Source organism: Trachemys scripta, chromosome 5, assembly GCF_013100865.1.
Source record: "Trachemys scripta elegans isolate TJP31775 chromosome 5, CAS_Tse_1.0, whole genome shotgun sequence".
Taxonomy (NCBI): domain Eukaryota; kingdom Metazoa; phylum Chordata; order Testudines; family Emydidae; genus Trachemys; species Trachemys scripta.
This window is the reverse complement of record NC_048302.1, coordinates 41,304,529-41,325,775: the sequence shown is the minus strand read 5'-3', so window position 1 is coordinate 41,325,775 and position 21,247 is coordinate 41,304,529. Positions and strand designations below refer to the sequence as shown.

Genomic DNA, 21,247 nt, shown 5'->3' with positions numbered 1-21,247 from the left:
ATTTGGTATGGAGGTTTTTCATATTTGGTTGATCCTGAATTTGTAAACTTGGAAATTATATAAACTTTCAAAACTATAGTCTGTTTATTTGTGTCTTCAAAGTTTAAATGTGAAATGATTGAAAATAGTCCCTGTTGGCCAGGGGAGTGAAGAATGAACATGGTCCTAAATCGGTATTCTCCACTGTTAGACTTTCAGTCCTTCCTACTTGTATTGGATTCTCCCAGTCCTCTTATCTTTTTACTGTCTCCCTCCCAGGTCTGTGCTTTTGCCTCCCTGTCCTCTCAGATCACACTTCTGTTCATGGTGCTTCACTAGTGAGTTTGCTGCAACACTACCAGTGAAGCAAATGCAATTGCCCCTTTCTGCTGCTGAGGGCTCAGGGTATAGACCCAGTAATGGAGGGAGGAAAGAAGAAGCAAGAATCTGCCTCTTTTTTTTTATCCTATTTCCTTATCCCTCACAGAACACCTCCAATCTCAGCAGAGTAACATGCCTATGCTCTTTCTGCACACACATCTTTTCCACTGGTGCCAGCAGGAGCATTATGACAGTGACAAGATTCTGCTCTGCTGATACCACTAAGTGTTTTACACAAAGGAACAACTCAGGTACAGATGTAATCTTCTGTGGGATTCCCTTGCTCCTGAAACAAGGTAAAACCCTTATTCTTTGTGGATTTAAAGGTGCAGAGCACAGTTTAAATGAAAAGAAAATAGAGTAAAGGTTGACATGAAAGGGGCCAGAAACTAATAAAATGAAAAGGAGGAGGGACACTAAAAATAAAAGTGCATAATATCATAGAGAATATAAAAAGGCCTGAGGGGTAAAAATTTAAGTCAGACTAGATGATTCAAGTTACCACTATCTTAATGAAATATTTCCCCTCTAGGTCATATTACAATTCAAATAGGTTTAGAAGACTTTTACTACACCTCTACCTTGATATAAAGCTGTCCTCGGGAGCCAAAAAATCTTACCGTGTTACAGGTAAAACCGCGTTATATCAAACTTGCTTTGCTCCACTGGAGTGCACAGCCCTGCCCCCTTCCCCTCCCCCGAGCACTGCTTTACCACTTTGTATCTGAATTTGTGTTATATCGGGTCGCGTTATATCAGGGTAGAGGTGTACTTACTATATGGTGGCTGTGACAGGACAAGATTCAGTGGTCTCAGTGCTCATATGTCCACATTATGCAGCCTTCTACCTTAACTGGCATAAATTAGCTTATTTACTTGACCGTCTCAGCCAGTGTTGGAAAAATAGTTGTTTCCCTAACCATTCAATATTGTCATTCTAGGTCAGGCAATGAGGTATATTGGCAAGGTGGGGTAGTGGGCAAACTTGTACTTCTGGTGATTGCTGTACCTGCATTACGAGTATAGGACCAGACTCCACTGCTGTTAATGATACTTTTCCCAAGCACTAAGGTGCATTTTAAATATCTATCACCATGCTATGTGGATAGTAAACAATATTTTCACTTCTAATTTTCCTAAATTGAGTAGTTATTCATTGGATATTATAGTGCAGTGGTTAGCTGCAACACAAATTAAAGTTGTGTTTAATGGGAGCTTATTTCTTTTATTTACCAAAAAAAAAAAATTGAATGGCAAAAATCAAAACAAAATATAAACTTGGAGTGCTATTTTAATTGTGCGTGGTGGTTTGAAACTAATTAATACACATAGTTCATGTATCTCCTTCTCTGGCAATTCTCCTGGCCCCTTACTTTCCTTTGTATCCCTTTTTAAAGAAATTTCAAATACTTTGGGAACTGTCCTTTGGCCATATTATTGCTTCTCATATGCGGATTTCAGAATATCCATTATATGGAAGTAGTGTTTGCCTATAGTATAGTCTATAACATTTTTACCATAATGGAAAATAACTGCATTAAAGCAAGCCTGCTGAATCTTCATTTAGGGTGGGATTGAAGGTGAGCAGGGGGAGAGAAACTCGTCAACTACCCTTATAGCCCAGTAGAAATTTCCCGGAGCTGGGAAAGAGGACAACAGGAATTCAAATCTTCTAACTTTTTTAACTCCCAGGCAGTTAACTACCCTTGTTATTGACTAAGGCCATGAACCCCAAAATATGAGAAGGTAAGGGAAGAGCTGCTCTGAGTTTGGTGTTGCCTGGAATTCTTCCTGGAAGTTCCTGTAGCTGATAGGTTGTCATCTGTGCTAAACATAGAGGGTTGTTCTTCGTACACTTGCTTTTAAATAGGGATAAAATTTTATGGAAGCACGACCTATGTGTGGCGTGTCACAGCTCTTACTCTTCAGGAGGGTTATCACAAGCAATTTCAGCATCACAGATTCTCCAACTAATTCCCATAGAGGTGCAGCTCTTCTCCTTGATTCTGGGGCATTATCCACTGAGGTATAGCAAAGTTATATTTATTTATTTAAAAAAAAAAAGACAAAACAAGGAAATTAATAAACAGAACTACATTTAGTGACAGTTAAGGTTGCAGCAGGATATACCCCATCCACCCAAAAAATTCATAGGCATGAAAATGTTAATGGGAGAGACGTCTACATTCCTCATCATCTTCCCATATTCTAGAGTTCGATAAGGCTTCTACTTCCATTTCAAACAGATATTTAAAGGCGCGCGCGCGCGCGCTCTCTCTCTCTCTCTCTCTCTCTCTCTCTCTCTCTCTCTCTCTCTCTCTCTCTATATATATATATATATATATATATATATATATATATATATATATATATATATATATATATATATTCCTGTTTTGTCAAACTTGCATTCTAATGCAAAACCTTAACAGTGTCAGCGGTGTTAAAGCAATAGAACTTCAAGTGCATGGAATGTGTGATCACGAATGCTGATCTGTTTTATACAAAAGCACAGAAGGTCACTGAAAATCTTTCATTAGCTGCAAGTTTGAAGTTGGGGTATATATTGCTTTTGGGTGTCAGAGTTCGAAGTGAAAGCTTATGTAGTACTTGAGTACATCGTTTTGGGAAGCAGTAAATCATACATCCAGAAGTTGCCATATAAAAACTTATGTGCATATAAATTTACAGGATTACTAAGTAGCTTCACCTACATTAGGAGCTGTGGTGTTCACTGGAATGACTTGTGTGCTTGGAAAAAAAATGTGTAAAGGACTGGGGCTTTTGCATTTCGTGGTCAGAATTTGATTTAAAATCTTACTCAATCTGTGTATTCTGTCAGCTTCTTTGCAGACAAGTTTATTATTTTTTTTTTTCCCCCTTCTCTTAGCAATATTGACTCTGCAGTGCTATCAGGAAATTAACTGGATTTTTTTCTGGCTGCTGTATTGTCAAAAAAGTTCCAATTCAGGATGGCTTTTACCTCCCTTTAAGTGTTGAGAACACGCTTTGCTTTCAGATTGAATTTTACAGGTCTTGCAGTTAGAAAAAAAAATCTACTTATTTACTGAGCAAAAGTGGTATGGAAGTCCTCTGAGAGACCATAAATATCCACCCCCACCATAATCCTATTTTTTACCGTTGCTTGTCTGAGCATAGTCACATTTAAGAGGAAAAAGCTTTGCTTTTATTTTTGTTTTTTGTTTTTGTTTTTGGCTTAAGTGTATTAATATTTTAGTATGACTAGTCAAATGAAAACTATGAAGAAGCTATTTTTATAATAGTAATTTGAATGTTCAGGAATTACACAGACTTTATCGACTAGTTAATTAGTATGTGTTTCATTGTTTGGACTGTATTGTCTTAAATTTATTTATTTGAGGCACCTTGCTAGCATGGTGGAAATATATGAACTAGATTGTGCTTTAGATTGATGGTGCTTACTGTTCAATTTTTAAAATACTGATTGTAGTAGATCTTCACCATTGAGGCAACAGTCATTTATCCCTTTTGAATGGGTTCTTGTTGCTTGAACTCTGATCAGTGGGTGTGTGAAACTATGAAGCTCTACATCACTAGCTGCTGAGGCAAGAGTTTTGTCTACAGATGATCCTGGCAGCTTTAAAGGGGAGTAGGATGGATCTTTGCTATTTTACCCCTGCCCAGTGTTTTGTGTCCACCTCCCTAATGCATAACTACAGTGCTGTCCACTTCATGCTGTTTGCCTGCTCTGCTATTCGCAGCAGGCAGCAGTATGAAGTGGACACTATCTTTGACAGTTTCACTGATGCCCATATCAAAATGATAGCTGTGAGAAAGGTCTGAACTTTGAGAGTAAAAGGTGAGGGCACGGCACATGGGTGTTCAAGCTTTTCCTTTTGAATAGAGCTAAGCTTAGCGAAAGTCCATACAACCATCAAGGCTCTAAAAAAATTACTAGATGTGTATTAGCCACAGGCTGATAAGGAAGACATAGGGCACGTCTTCACTACCCACCGATCCGGCGGGTAGCGATCAAACTATCGGGGATCGATTTATCGCGTCTAGTGTAGACGTGATAAAATCGATCCCCGATTGCTCTGCCATCGACTCCGGAACTCCACCGCAGCGAGAGGCGGAAGCGGAGTCGATTGGGGAGCGGCAGCGGTCGACTCGCCGCCGTCCTCACAGCCAGGTAAGTCGACCTAAAATACACAACTTGCGTAGTGTAGACCTAGCCTGACTGTGGTAACAAGCTAGATCTAGTCTGTGGACAGTTGCAGTAGCCCAGTGGGTCTCAAACTTTTGTACTGGTGACCCCTTTCACATAGTGAGCCTCTGAGTGTGACCCCTCTTATGAATTAACACTTTTAAAAATATATTTAACACCATTAGAAATGCTGGAGGCAAAGTGGGTTTGGGGTGAAGGCAGACAACTTGTGATCCCCTGAGGGGTCCTGATCCTCAGTTTAAGAACCCCTGCAGTAGCCTAAAGCTAAGCTGCTATGAAGTAGGAGGGTGATGATTTTTTTTCTATCAGTGTGCTGTCTGCAGTGTGCTCTGTCATCTTTTGTATTTTCCTCTGGAAAAGTCAGAACCTGAATCTTCATACCCTGTCTTCTCTTACTTGAGTCCCCTGGCTGTTGCAGTGAGAGTCCACTACATCCTTCCCCCTCCTCCCAGCTCCTGGCTGCTGGAAGATACTACCACAATCATCCCTTGGCTTCTGTTTTGGATCCTCTTTCCCCGTGAATAGCTTCAGGCAGTGTCTGCTATGATCATAGCTTTCCCAAGCAGCAGCAGAGTGAAATGGTCATGGTTCTTGTCAGCCTTGCTGAGTCCTTTGGGTTCTAAATAGCAGCAATGAAACTGACCTGACTGATTTCATTCTGCTGCTGTTTAGGAAAGCTCTGAACACATAATAGGCAAATATAAAAGGCTGCTTTTTAAAAAAGAAGGTATAAAAGTCCACATGTGCATGCATGTTCTGTATGTAAACATTTGAGTCTTTTAATCTGTCTGCCTAATTTTCATGTAACAATACTTAAAACAGATATTCTCTTCTCTATAACTCCAGTACCAAAGAGTCAGCCATTTAAAAAAAATATATATATTTTGCCTTGAACTCTTGATTCCTGGCTATGAAATGCTATGCCGAGAACATCCACCTTCAGCATCAAGTGGATATGATAAACTCGAATTTTTAAAATAAACTATCTACAACAAGACTTTGGAAACAGTGCAGATTTTTTTGACTGAAGAAGCTTAAATGTAGCAAATATTTAATTTCTTCCTATGCATTAAATAGTTTTTGAAGGCTCTGTCTACTGTTACAACATAGGACCTTCTTCTCTGTTTACAGTAAACTGTGCTATTACCTACAAGATCAAAAAATCTTTTGAGATCTAGCTAAAAACCCAAAACTGACCAAGACAGCCTCAGTGAGAGAAATAAGGAACAAAGCAAAATAAAATAAGCCCATAAAACTAAACTGTAATTGTACCCTCTGTGGGTTATTATACTTTGAAGGCTACAGTATATAAATGCTAAACATTATTATAAATCACTAGCTATCTTAAATTTGTTAACTTATTACTATCTGCAACAGTTAAAGTAGACTATCATGAATACCATTCTTCTCTTGTTTACCCAACTGGACTAAATCAGAAATTAATATGTAGTTACATGATCTAGTAACTCACTTCCTGGGTTTTGCACTAAAGAACATAGCATTTGACCCCTAGCTTTAATTATGCAGTGACATTCTAAAGTAGATGTTATTGAAAGCCCAAAATAATGCAAGGGTCAGGACGCAGACTGAAGATAACTCCAACGCAGAGGTGAAGAAATAATTCTTTCACTGCAAGGAACCAGCACACAAGATTAAAGGGAAATTGACCACTTAAATGGTAGTTCTGACTGAATCTTTTTTAACTTTCTGTTGTAAAATTGCATGTTTCATAAGGAAAATTCTTTTTTTTAAACTATGCATCATTTCCCCACTTAACTGTAATGAAACCCCTGCCTACTTTGCGATAGGTATCATACTCCATTGTGAAAGGGTACAAACTAAAACATGACTCTTCTGGGCTGCCTATTAAGTTTTTACTTATCACAATTAATAAACAGTATCTTGTGTAAAGAATACTGTACTTCCATGTTCTCCCTCTCCAGCTTGATGCTCTAGAATATTAGTTAAGTATTAAGTTTAAGTACTTGGTGACATTTCTCCAGAAGCTTTTCTGTTATAGAACCTCTGTAATAGGTGGGTCATGTAATAATAGTGTTTATAAGGGTAAGTTGGATTCTTTTCTTTTATATGTATGGAATCATGGTGAACCCATTGAACATAATACCATTTAAGATTTTAACCTATTCAGTTTGAATTGCTCTAAGATAAAATTCCCTAAGGGAAACTAATTATGACAAGTTATAGACCTTTCTCATCTTGTATTTTAATAGACACTAATGTTTAGTCTTTCATCCACCTAGTGCAATCTTAATTCTTCCAGCTTTTCCTGTGAAGTATTTCACAAGCCTAACAGCTCCTACAGACTAGACTAGAACAGACTAGTATATATTTTAGTGTTTTGAAACCTCTTTCATGTAATCAATTTTTTCACACTAACTATAAACATAAGAAACAAGCCTAGTATTCTTATAATGAATTTCTGTCCACTTGCTTTAAGATGGCCCTACTTAAGTAGTTGTTCCGATTTATTTTTTTCCCACAGCCAGGATTTGTGGCAGTGTTTGAGAGTTACTTTTTTAATTAGTTGTCAGACAGGTGACTCAGTGTCCACATTTGTGTATCTATCTATCTATCTATCTATAATATAATTTTTTAACCACGCAAAAGATTTGGAATAGGCTTCTGTGAGCTAGCAGGAATTGAGTATGTCAACACAAGCTCCTAGAACTCTGCGAGAAACTAGCATTTAGAACAGGGGTTCTCAAACTGGGGATTGTGGTCCCTCAGGGGGTTATGAGGTTATGTGAGGGGTCACAAGCTGTCAGTCTCTTCCCCCATCCTCCCAATCCCAGTTCACCTCCAGTATTTATATTCGTGTTAAATATAAATAAGTGTTTAATTTATAAAGGGGGATTGCACTCAGAGATTTGCTGCGTAAAAAGGGTCCCCAGTACAAAAGTTTGAGAACCACTGATTTATTGCTGAAATTACTCTGAAGAGGACCGAGCTCTTGTCCTGGAATAGATGTTAATGCGTGGAATGGCCATATATCAGGAAGACTGAAAAATCTGCCGTGTCCTGTGAGGTAGTAATAGCTATTAATTCACTTTAAATTAATAATGTTACGTAACATCTACAAAGAAATTCTTCAAGCAGGAAATATATATTCTCTTTTTCATTTGTCTTTTAGATTAAGAGGCCCAGAGTATGGTGATAATTTACATATCTTTTTATTTAAAAAGTTGGAGTGATGATGAGGATGTTTGTATGGGAGGTGGCCTTTGAAGGTGGTGTAAAAAGTGGGTTTTAAAGAGGGTGGGATCCTGTCACACTACATTAAGATAATTCATGGTATGGGTGGAATGGAAGAAGGCCTTATGATGCTATCCTTTGCTTTCAAGGTGTGGCAGGCAGGATTTGATCAAAAGACCAGAGAGATCTGCTGGCATGTAGATGTGCCACACCTTGAAAGCAAGGACAGGAATCTGTTTGCTTTAATAGGTGATTTGATGGGTCCAATGGGGCGACTAGGTATTGTCAGAAAGGGGGGAAGTTAATTGTGGCCCATGTATGGGTCAAGCAAGAAGATTTTGGCAGTTGCATTGTGGATGTACTAGAGAGAGAGTGAGAGAGGAAATAGTGGGGCCACACAAGAAGAGTTGCAGTCCAAAGATTGTTCTATTGATATGTTCCTTGTACGTCCCTTCCTTGTTTTATATTTTTGATATTTTATAATCAGTGATGAGCATGATATAAATACCTAGAAACCACATCCTTCTCCTATGTAGCTTCACAAAGTGTCCTAGGAGACAGCAGGAGAGGGTCTATTCATGGGTAAATCAGATGTGTGCAGTTGGTGAAAGCTTGTATTCTCACCAAACTCAAGAAGATACTAGCTGTTCCTTTCACCTCCACTGCTATATAATTTTTAATCATAAGACACTTAAAATGCCAGTCATTTTAAACCCTGGGGAAGCAAGAAACTTTTTCCAGTGAATTGACTTAAAATTGCAGGGAACGTTCTCTTGAGCGTGAGGAGTGGCAATGGTGGTACAGGTATACTTCATACTAGCTTTGTCCTTGGGCTAGTCAGTATCAGGTAAACTATCCAAGCCATTTCATTAACCTATTGCATACCTAGCACTATGCAGCAATTTTAAAATCAACTCCATTAGTAACAGTATCCTACTATGCTGCTACTTCCTGTTTGAGCCTTCTCTTCCACCCCGCACCCCACAAAAATGGAACTGTGATTATTTTCCGGAAAACATGAACTACAGAAAATTCTGTAACACCTGCATTAATTTAATTCACTAATCCCAAATATATTTTATGCTGGCACTTTTCCTTGTTTACTTCCTTTTTCTTAAAAAAACAAAACAAAACCAAAAAAACACCCATGTCTTTGGTGCCATAAAACACCCCATTTATAACTCCTTTACATGGTTCTTTTATATGGTACCGGGGAAAAAACGAAAGTGGTGGTACAATATAACAGCTATCAGTTGCCTTATTCTATTATAGATAATGCTAAAAATGGATCATACTAAATAAAAAACTATAGAATAAATACCAAAGTTAAGTGTGCAGAGAGATAGTATCAGACATGCATGGTGATGGTCTTACAAAATGTTTTTAAAATAAATGGGTGGACCATAGAGATACTATACAAGGATATATGGGAAATTAATAAAACCTTCATGTGAGGAACTGTATCTGTTAAAAATAGAAGGGAGAGAAATATAAACACAACCACATAGGCTGTATTAGAGCAAAGAAAGAAGGGAATATATTTCTCTGCAGCTAAGGGCTATTGAAATTAAAGATTTAAAGCAATCATTTTGACTCAGTAAATGAGGGAAAAGACACATGAGGAGGCAACAAAAGAGGGAATACTCTACCCCAAGTATCCAACCAGGTACGAGATGAATTCCAGCAGAACTCTCATGTTAACCTAGTATTTGTGGAACTGGACTTCTCATTTTATTGTCCAGCCTGTACCCTGAAAACCCCGGAAGATATGTAATTAGACATATGGTGGCCTGCACCCAGGCTGCTGTACCAAGATGGTTGAAGAATCTCATGTCTCACAGAAATAGGCTCCATAGCTCCCTATCGTATTTTTTTCTCCTGAGATCAAATATATTGAACAGACTAATCTAACATTAAACCAAGATTGTTAACCTGCTGTACCATTACTGAGTCACTTTGTGCGTATGCATTGTGATATAGAGCCTTTTATTTCATGATTACAGAACAATCAGAAGTGTAATTACTTAGACTATAAACTCAAAATACATCTGTCAAGAGTCAGATTATCAAGTGTATTCTTCTCTAATAGTTCAGTGCCCCAGCTCCTCAGCCTCCCCTCACCCCACCTTTATTGTGGTTAATATTTGCTTTGAAAGTCAATATTTATAATCATCTATACAGAAGTCAGTCTCTGCTGATTGTCTGGACAGTATATAAATCCAAACTAGTCAGATTTATCATTTGCTAGTTAGGTTCCATAGTTTGGTAAGTGACCAATCTAGAATGCATAAAGATGTGGGAACTTGGATTCGGTTTAATGTTTAATTCAACTAACATTGGTCATTGAAGCCGCTCTATTGACTGTGAATGAAGATTGATTCTGTATGGCTAAGGGAGCTGGCTAATTACTGGAGGAGAATAAAAAGACCAAATTGTTTAATTTTGCAATGCATTTTGTTAACAATTTGGTATAAAACTAACTCTGCAGTTTTATACATTCTGTTGTACGTCAAAATGAGAGCACTGATTGATCAATAACTTCTTTTTAATACCTCATCCTTTTTATAGTGCCTTTTATCAATAATTTCAAAGTGTTTTCCAAAGGAGGTTATTATTCCAGTTTCCCAGATTAGGAAACTGGGGGGAGCACAGTGACTGTAACTAGTTTATAGGTTGGTTTCCAATCAGATGATCTTTTAAAAATAACTGATTAAGTCCATGGAACAAAAGTGCCCTATTATTCATGTTTACTTGATGCTTTCTAATAAACGTTAAAATATTTTTTTAACTGTGAGGTTTTTCAAAAATCTAGTTAATCATAATTACCCTGAGCTAGCATGAGAGATTCAAGGGGATATTTAGAAGCTAGTTGAAAACAACCAGGAAAGAAAAGGTAATGATCATTTAGTGTAAATTGTTTTAGTTATCTGAGGTATAGATCTTAATTTGTGCCACAAAATCACTGTCTCTGTGGAAGATCCAGGAAAGAGGAAGGGCTGGAAATCAAAGTGACAGGTTACGTAAAGTGATCATATTACACATCCAGCATAAAGCAAACATGTCCTGCTTCTAAATATAAGAAATAAGCATCCTACTCCAGTCTTCTAATAGGCATGAGGAAAGAATTTTCAGCTACAGGTTACTATAGTCATGTTTTAGTTGTCTTTTCCTACTTTGTAAATGTAATCTGGTCACTTGCAAAATACTCCCTATAGCCTTGCCACTACAAGAAAGCATATATTCCCCTAAATTCTACTTCCTGTAAGCTCCCCTAAATTTTATGCTATGCTTCTAGAAATCATCACTGGAAGTTATCCCAATTATTAATGGTGTTTGTTACGGCCTACAGGACAACTGAGAATAGGGCCTCATTTTGTGAGGCACTGTACAGAAGAGCACTCCAGGCAGACAAGGCCTTTGCAGAGAAGCTAAATGAATTCTTTGCATCAGTCATCTCTGCAGAGGATGTGGAGGAGATATCCACATCTAAGCCATCCTTTTAAGTGATAGATCTGAGGAACTGTCCCAGATTGAGGTGTCAATAGAGGAGGATTTGAAACAAATTGATAAATCAAACAGTAATAAGTCACCAGAACAAAATGGTATTCAACCAAGTGTTCTGCAGGAACTCCGATATGATGTTGCAGAACTACCAACTCTGGTTTGTGAATCAGCCTCTGTACTAGATGAATGGAGGATATTAATTTAATGCCAATTTTTTGAAAAGGCTCAGTAAATCTAACTTCAACATCAGGCAAATTAGGTGAAACCATAGTGGAGAAGAGAATGATCAGACACATAGATGAACACAACATGTTGAAGAAGAGTCAACACAGCTTTTGAAATGGTGAAGCATGATTTCCCTATCTATTAGCATTCTTTGAGACGGTCAACAAGCACATGGGAAAGGTAATCCAGTGGAAATAGTGTACCTGGATTTTCAGAAAACCTTTCAGAGTGTCTGACACCAAAGGCTTGTAAGCAAAGTAAGCAGTCAGAAGCTAAGAGGGAAGGTCCTCTCATGGATCAGTAACTAGTTAAAAGATAGGAAACAAATGGTAGGAATAGGTGGTCAGTGGAGAGAGGTAAACAGTGGGGTTTCATGAGGCTCTGTAATGGGACCAGTGCTCTTCAACATATTCATAAATGATCTGGAAAAGCTGCTAAACAGTGAGGTGGCAAAATTTGCAGATGATACAAAATTACTCAAGATAAGTAAGTCCAAAGCTGACTGGGAAGAGTTACAGAGGGATCTCACAAAACTGGGTGACTGGGCAGGAAAATGGCAGATGAAATTCAGTGTTGATAAGTGCAAAGTAATGCATATTGGAAAACATGCCAACTCTATATACAAAATGATGGGTTCTAGATTAGCTGTTACCTCTCAAGAAAGAGATCTTGGAGTCATCAGGGATAGTTTTCTGAAAACATCTGTTCAATGTGCAGCATCAGTCAAAAAAGCTAATAAAATGTTATGAGCCATTAGGAGAGGGATAGATAAGACCAAAAATATCATAATGCTGCATATGAATCCATCGCATGCCCATAACTTGAATACTATGTGCAGTACTGGTTGCCCCATCTCAGAAAAGATATATGGGAAAAAGTACAGAAAAGGACAACAAAATTGATTAGGGGTATGGAACAGTTTCCCTATGAAGAGAGATTAAAAGGACTGGGACAGTTCATCTTAGAAAAAAGAGATAAAACTGAGGTCTATAAAATCTTGAAGAGTGTTGAGAAAGTGAACTAGGAAGTGTTGTTTATCCCTTCACATAACACAACAACAAGGAAAGGGTCACCGAATGCAATAGGCAGCAGTTTAAAACAAACCTGAGGAATTACTTCAAACAACACACAGTGAAACTGTGGACCTTGTTTCCAGGAGATGTTGTGAAGCCCAAAAGTATAACTGGGTTCAAAAAAGAATTAGATAAATTCCTGGAGTACTGGTCCATCAGTGGCTATTAGGCAAGATGGTCAGGGATGCAACCTCATGCTTTGAGTGTCCCTAAACCTCTGACTGTCAGAAGCTGAGATTGGATGACGGGATGGATCACTTAATAATTGCCCTGTTCTGTTCATTCCCTCTGAAGCATCTGCCACTGGCCACTATTGGAAGACAGGATATTGGACTAGGTGACCCATTGATTTGACCCAGTATGACCATTCCTGTGTTCTTATGTATTGTGCTTTCCTTTGGGCAAACTGGAAATTTGGCATATCTCTGAATAAGTTAAATATTGTCATTTAGCTTATTTGTAGTTTTTGCCTACAACAGATGTAGCAGTGGGATTTTACCAGTACAAAAACAAAATAACTGCTGAGAGAAACCTTAAAGCCACAATTATAACCGTAGCTAAAATAAATGCACACCGAGATTTCCCCCCAATGGCCTACAGTCCAGAAGAAATTACAAACCTTGCCTTGTTTTATAGCTATATTGCATGTATGTTGAGGGAGTTGTATACCAGCGGCCAAACAAAAAGTTTTGCTCTGTAACTTTAGCTGGTATGTGCTTAGTGATTTGGGGGGCTAGATCCACTAAGGGAATTTAAGCTTAGCATTACAATAGCCAAGTTTAGGCACCTTTCTGCCTAGTGGAATCCTTAGTCCTAAATTAGCTTCCTCAGATATGGGAAGTGTTAGACACCTAAGAATGGGATTCACAAAAGCCAGCAAGCTGAGCAGAGAATAATCTAAGTGAGCCAGTAGGAAATGGTGAGGAGAGTCAAAAGTTGCTGAGTGTCTAACTCTGCTCAAGATTCCCAGCTGTGAACCCTCCCCTGTGTTTAGGCACCTAACCCAAATCCACTGTTCCATGTTGTATAAATAATTAAATACTAGAGAAAGTGAGACTGCCCCTACTGCTGGCTATAGAGTCATTCACCTAGATGTTCAGGTCCCTGTTGCGATGAATATTAATTATTTATACAAAGTTCAACAGAACAGATTGAGAAAGACCCACCACACAATACCCTATAACTAAGTTTGGTGGGATTAGATTTTTATCTAAATGTTGATATAATTACACATATACAAACTGATGGAAAAATATTTCCATAGATGATGATGATCAACATTTACAAATAGCAAAGAAAGAAAAATGCTACTTGAGAATTTATTAAAGTTTGAATTAAGGATACTTACTTTGTAAATTTTGACCTGTGATGTTGAAAATGTGTTTCAATGATTATAAAGTTTTAACTTTTTGAATCTCAACTGCTGTCATTAAATAATATTGTCTGACCCTCCATAATTCTGTGCAACTAAGAAAATTTTAATAGATATATGAAATGGGGGGGACGACGACTTAAAAGCAGATATCTGTCAACATTATTTTTAAAATTAAAAAATGAAACTCTGCCAGGCTTACCTATAACCCAGTTGTTTAGGGACTTTCCTGAGAGGTAGAGGACCGACAAAAATGGATTTGAATCCCACATCCTCGGTGAGGTCTCTAACCACTGGGATTAAAGTTTTTTGGTGGTTTGGGGTCTGTAGTTTCCGTGTCGGAGTGTTGCTTTTTTAAGACTTCTGAAACCATGCTCCACACCTCGTCCCTCTCAGATTTTGGAAGGCACTTCAGAGTCTTAAACCTTGGGTCGAGTGCTATAGCTATCTTTAGAAATCTCACATTGGTACCTTCTTTGCGTATTGTCCAATCTGCAGTGAAAGAACACATGCTGGGTCATCACCCGAGACCGCTATAACATGTAATATATGGCAGAATGTGGATAAAAAGAGCAGGGGACATACAGTCCTCCCCCCAAGGAGTTCAGTCACCAATTTAATTAACACATTTTTTTAACGAACGTCATCAGCATGGAAGCATGCCCTCTCGAACGGTGGCCGAAGCATGAAGGGGCATACAAATGTTTAGCATATTTGGCACGTAAATACCTTGCAGTGCCAGCTACAAAAGAGCCGTGCAAATGCCTGTTCTCACTTTCATGTGACATTGTAAATAAGAAAAGGGCAGCATTATCTCCTGTAAATCTAAACAAACTTGTTTGTCTTAGCAGTTGGCTGAACAAGAAGTAGGACTGAATGTCTTGTAGGCTTTGAAGTTTTACATTGTTTTGGTTTTGAGTGCAGTTATGTAACAAAAAAAAAATCTACATTTGTAAATTGCACTTTCACGATAGAGATTACACTACAGTACTTGTATGAGGTGAATTGAAAAATACTGTTTATTTTTTTATCATTTTTACAATGCAAATATTTGTAATAAAAATAATATACACTTGGATTTCAATTACAACACAATACAATATATATGAAAATAAATTTCAATTGTATTCTATTGTTTGACAGTGAGATTAAAACTGTGATTAATCGCGATTGTTTTTGAGTTAATCATGTGAGTTAACTGCGATTAATTGACAGCCCTAATAATTATATATATTTGCACACTAGGTTTTGAGAAGTTATTAATTCTGCATTGAATTAATGAATTTTCAATATGCACTTCGGGTTTTTTCAAACGCGTAAGTTATATAGAAATAAAAAGGAATAGTTTCTGAAATCTGAGTATTTGTATTCATGAATGTGCTCTGAAAATTCAGCCACCATCTTACTGCACCTCTGTGTTGAGTGTGTGTGTTTGTGTGTGTGTAAAATGTCTAGGGATCATATTTTTCCACTGCCAAAACTTCCTAGGTCACTTTTGTACAATTATACATTCTCTTTCTTCCAGACATATTACTGTGTCTGCGTTGACCTGAAACAAGAAGGGATGAGGAATCACAATTCATTCCTCTTGAAAAACAGAATAAATTGTTAAAGCCTGTTTTTCAGGCATTTTTTCACTTTGTGAACAGCTGTCTGATTGAAGAATCTGTTGCATAGGCCTGAGGTCATCACACTGATAGAACAGGAGGTTAGCAAGTGGTTTGTAAACTCATTTGAAAAGAGAGGGTAATAACTGGTTCCTTTACTACTTACTCTTCTCCTGCTTCAGAGTAGCAGCCGTGTTAGTCTGTATCCGCAAAAAGAAGAACAGGAGTACTTGTGGCACCTTAGAGACTAACAAATTTATTAGAGCATAAGCTTTCGTGGACTACAGCCCACTTCTTCTCCTGCTGTGATCCTTTAACCTTGGAGGACTGGTTGCATCTCATACTGTAATTCATCATTTTTTTTCTGGTGGAATTTAAATTAGGTTAAGATTCAGAAATAAAATAATGTTTATCAAACAAAATAAGTGAAGACTTCCCCCCCCCCAACATGAAACTTGATAATTCTATTTAATTGTGTTCACAAGTGAATATTAAAATGGAAACCACAATAAACCCAGATACACTTCATACTGTGTCTTGAAAAGATCACTTGCATTTTTCTTTTTGGTTTTTTTTTATGTAGCTTGGAATTAGAATGGGTTTTTTTATCACTTAAAAATTGGAGCCATCACTATCAATTAATTTCAAATATGGCACAGTACTTTGAAATGTAAAACTAACTTCACACAGAGAACTACATGAAAAGAAAATCTGTTTTGATAGAAAAAGATCCAGTGGAAGAAAATTCATCCACCAATGAAACATACCTAAATAACTGACAGGGCAGAGGCAGTATTCTGGGACAGAGGCAGTAGAATATGCGTAGCTGTCTTCTTTCTCCAGGGGCTTGGCATCCCTTAAAGCAATAATTTTCATCTTCTGGCTACTTTCATTTTCTTTTCTGTAAATTGATAGCTGTTTAATGCTTCCAACATATTCAAACTTACTTTATTTGGAAGTAACATTTGGGCAACTAAATGCTTCTAAAAGGGCAGCTGAGTTTTTGGAGGATAGGAAGGGTTAGAGAAGTTGTTCCACATAGTCCCTGGGAATCTGAAAAAAGGTAGGGGAGAATTAAAAGTTAATTTAATGTTAAATACACTGAAAGAATGAGAGAAAAAGGTGTATACTGTATAATCTTGTACTTCTTGCTTTTCCTTAGGAGTATTTTTGGTAGTGCAGTGCACTATCACACATTGAAATCTGTTGGAACATGCTACCACACTGCAGGAACTGATGCTTCTTTCACAGTCTATCTTTTTACTCTTTTTCTCATCCCTCTCCTCCCCCAGCCATACCTTCCCAAGAGGAAAACCACTTCAGTACTGCCAAGGGAGAATCTTCACATCTGAAAAGAGGACAGTATTTCCCCATTAGTAGGCAGGAGTTTGCTATACTTTAATTTGACCACATGGCAACTAATCATTAAATTTTAGTTAAAATGTTTAAAAGTTGAATTTATTTAGTAAAACAAATTAAAGGGTCTACTTTTTTAAAACTGGACTTATAATAGTAATATGACTTATTTACCTAGGGGATGTACCAAAAGAGCAAACCTACAAAAATATGTGACCATCTAATTGATCTCAGTACGTACTTGTTCCTATCCCATCAGGCTGATATCTCCGCATCCTATTCAGAATTTAAGCAGTTTAGGCACTTCAGTGCTTAAGTTCTGTTGATAATCAATGGATCTGAAGCTTCTACATCATTCAGGTGCTTTGGAAATGTGTACCCTATGTCTTTCTGATGTAGAATGGACGTGCTGAATAAATAGTTACATTCTAGTAATTATGAAGTATAGTTTGTATACTATTGACTGTAAACAAATGCACATAAATGCAAAGTTAGACTGTATTTTAAACGAGAGTATACATTTTTTTTAATAATGCTACTCCGTATGAGAGCAATGTTAAATACACTTAAATCAGGTTGCCTTAGATACTTTTAGAGTATTTATTATTTACAGTATGTTTAGGCTTGAATCCTACAGTTGGGTCCACTAATGTGGACCCTTGCCCACTCAGGAATCATTGTTGCGAATTCAGTTGCACAACCTTGGGATCTTTGCCACTTGAGTAGGAATGAAAAAACTACAATGTCATTATCCCAAGGAAATGCACCACCAAAATAACTATAGCACAACTGGGTTAAATTATTTTCAGTCTTGACAGCATGAAATACAAATATAGAATCATGGTTCTTTATAAAACCAAACTTTTTATAAAGTATATAACACTGACAACTTTGAAGGCTCAGGTATGTTTTTTTTTCTTATTTGAGACTTTTCACCGTCATCACTCACTAGTAGTTTGTGATAAATAGTGCTTAACATTGGTTGGTATGCAATGTTAGTGAACTTTCTAAACTTTGAACAGAAAACCTTCTAGTTTGTAAGCTAAAATTCTCCTAAGGCTTTTTCTCCTATGCTTTTCATAAAATTGTAATTTACTGATGTTGCCAGAAAACTAGCACTGCTTAGTCAAGATGAACATCACTAATTGATCAGATTGCCTTTATTCAGAATACCTTTATTTAATAAAAACCTTAGTCTACTTCAGTATATTCTCTATTAAAAGTAACCATCTAAAATACTTTCCTCAGATAGTTTTAAAAATGGTAGTGTACTTTTAAAAGGTTGTCACTTTGACATGAATGACTATTACAGTAACTGGTGTGTTGCCCAGTATATTTAGAATATTGATTTTTTTTGTTTAATAATTCTTACAGGTGCATTCTGCTTCCTCTTTTGGGGATGAAGCCCCCCCAGCAGAGCCTCTTTCTGCTTGTAGATTCGATTGATGAGGGTTGTAATGTTGCAGAAGGTGAACAGACTTCTACAGGCATATCTGGAACTATTGCAGAGCTTTTAGCTGATCACTACGAGTTCTTCCCTCCATGGTTGCTCCTCCTCTGCTCTGCTCGCAAGCAGAGTAAAACTGTTACAAAAATGTTTACAGGTGAGTACAAGCAATTGTGAATTGTTAGCTACCTATGTGCTGTAACAAACATAATTTTACAGAAACCTTACTGATGGTTGAAAGTGCAAAGTATACATTTTAATTGCTCTAAATTTTGTTGCCAAAGAGTTAAAAACCTTGACAATCCTAAACATATATTCCTATTTTTGGGTTTTCTATAGTGCTGATCAGTAGGTAATATATAGTAAATGGTAAATTAGATCTGCCAGGTAAGGTTGGCACGGAGCTTTCTTTTTTCTTTTTCTGGTCTTAAAAAGCTATGTCATGATTTTGTAAGTGTGTAGGTGACATGTATAGTATATATTTCCCCCCCCCCACATATATTTTCCCCTACACACACAGACTTCAAGAGTCTCAGAGATTTTTTTCATCTAACATCAAGATGTCATCTTATTTGAGAAAGCAGGAGCTAAATTGTGCAAGCTAAGTGCATGGGTTTAACCGAATGCAGAATTAGGTCTTGGGAGTGTATTTCTTGGCAAAGGTTATACAGTAAAGAATCTCCTACAACTTGTTCATCCAGTCCTTGCTATGTCATAAGACCATTTCATCAGTGTGATGCTATTGTTACTGGAAGTTTCTTGCAGCTTAATAAAGGGAAGCACCAAAACTGCATTCCAGGCCTGTGTATCAAGCCTGTGTGTGTGTTTAAGGCAACAATTGGAATGAAAATGTGATTATGGAATATAGCCCCAAATCTTTGATAGGCTTACTAGTTTTCACAGTGGCCAAAGGACAATGTGATAACTGCATTTTGAAATCAAGTACTGTATTAATCAGTGGCAGACATGAAAATGGTATTTGGGAGAATGAGAACTAAAATTAAGAGAGGCTTTGGGTGGCTTCTTAGAGTATCTTTGGGTGTATGCATGGGAATAGTGTTTTTTCAAACCTTGGCTGCTTAGATATTTAGTCATTGTCAAAAAAGCAGAGAAAAACTACCTTCAGAGCAATTTTATTTCCATTCTTTTGAATCACATCATGTTGCAAATTAGTCCTGGAAAATTGCTGTTCTGTTGTCTTCGAAGTATATTTCCAGATGGAGTTCCTGACAAGAAAAATCAGCAGAACTAACGTATAAGCTTTGAAATAAATTTCATTTGAATGAATTAGCTTCTCATTTCCTCAGAGGGTGGTTTGATGAATAACATAATAAGGAAGTTAGCTTGAAATGTTGCAACTCAATGTGAACCATTAAAATCTTTTCTTCTTTGGCATCTCTGGCTATTACATATAGCCAGAAAGAATGATACCCAACATAATTGGACACAGCTTTAAATGAATTTGAGTATATTTGGAGAAGGTTGTATTGTGACGGGTTGGATCACAGAAACCCCATTGGGAGCTGCCACCCGATGTGCAAAGACTACCCCTGCTTCTGTTTTCCCTGCCAGCTCGGGACTCCAGCACCCTGTCTTGCTGAGCCAGACACTCCTGTTTGGCTCCAGACACAGATCCAGGGTCTGAATCACTTGTTCCAAAGCTGCAAGTTCACCTGAAAACAGCTAACAGTAGTGTGCTTGTCTTTAGCACTCAGATGCCCAACTCCCAATGGGGTCTAAACCCAGATAAATCCGTTTTACCCTGCATAAAGCTTATGCAGGGCAAACTCATAAATTGTTCGCCCTCTATAACACTGATAGAGAGATATGCACAGTTGTTTGCTCCCCCAGGTATTAATACATACTCTGAGTGAATTACTAAATAGAAAGTGATTTTATTAAATACAGACAGTAGGATTTAAGTGGTTCAAAGTAGTAACAGACAGAACAAAGTAAGTCACCAAGCAAAATAAAATAAAATGCGCAGATCTATGCCTAATCAAACTGAATACAGATAATTTCCTCACCAGTTCCAGAGTGCTCCCTTTTACAGGCTAATCTCCTTTTAGCCTGGGTCCAGCTATCACTCACACCCCCTGTAGTTACTGTCCTTTGTTTCAGTCTCCTTCAAGTATCCTGGGGGGGGTGGAGAGGCTCCTTCTTTAGCCAGCTCAAGACCAAAATGGAGGGGTCTCCCACAGGTTTAAGTAGACTCTCTCTTGTGGGTGGAGACCTCCCTCCTATGCAAAGCCCAGCTCCAAGATGGAGTTTTGGAGTCACCTGGGCAAGTCACATGCCCCTGCATGACTCAGTCTTTGCAGGCCAACGCCATTGTTCACATGGCATCTTGCATGTCTCCAGGAAGACTTCTCATGTGGATTGGAGCATTCCAAGATGCATTGTTCCCTAAGTGTCTCCTGATCAGGTACTTAACCTGGCGAATTCCTTCCTAAAGAAGCTGACCAAATGCCTCACAAAGCTTACTTAGAAATCAGGCAAGCATACAGCCCATATTCTTAACCTCGAGTAGAAAATGATATATATGTACAAATAGGATGAATAGATATAGTAGATCATAACCCTTATGGAGATATGTTACATGGCACAGGCAGCACAAAACATATTCCAGTTATGTCATACATACATTTATAAGCACCCCCTCCCCATAAAGCCTTATGGGGTACACTGTCACATGTATCTCCACCAGAGTAGAATATTATAACTCTTGGTAAATTGTCAGGGAGCTGCACTCCAGTGGACATTCTACCCAGAGGTTTGAGGATGCAAATACTGTGGAGGCTATTCCAGACCATGGGTGTAAAAAAGAGGCAGATAACGGGAGTTTTGGAGGGTGTAGCCCGCAGACTCTGTGCTTGGAGA

The 21,247-nt window shown here is 37.8% G+C and overlaps 1 protein-coding gene across 7 annotated transcripts in view; it reads left to right on the top strand.

The window, feature by feature from the left end:
* Positions 1–21,247, top strand: part of ANKRD50 (ankyrin repeat domain 50) — a 53,982-nt gene that overhangs the window by 6,247 nt on the left and 26,488 nt on the right. For 2 of the 7 annotated variants that reach the window (XM_034770644.1, XM_034770645.1), the window contains exon 3: positions 18,295–18,524. In XM_034770644.1, coding sequence (XP_034626535.1) covers positions 18,295–18,524 — 230 coding nt within the window. Of the gene's footprint in view, positions 1–466; positions 657–16,726; positions 16,941–18,294; positions 18,525–21,247 lie in introns of all 7 variants that reach the window. The other 5 variants (XM_034770647.1, XM_034770646.1, XM_034770649.1 and 2 more) reach the window with 5 other exon arrangements.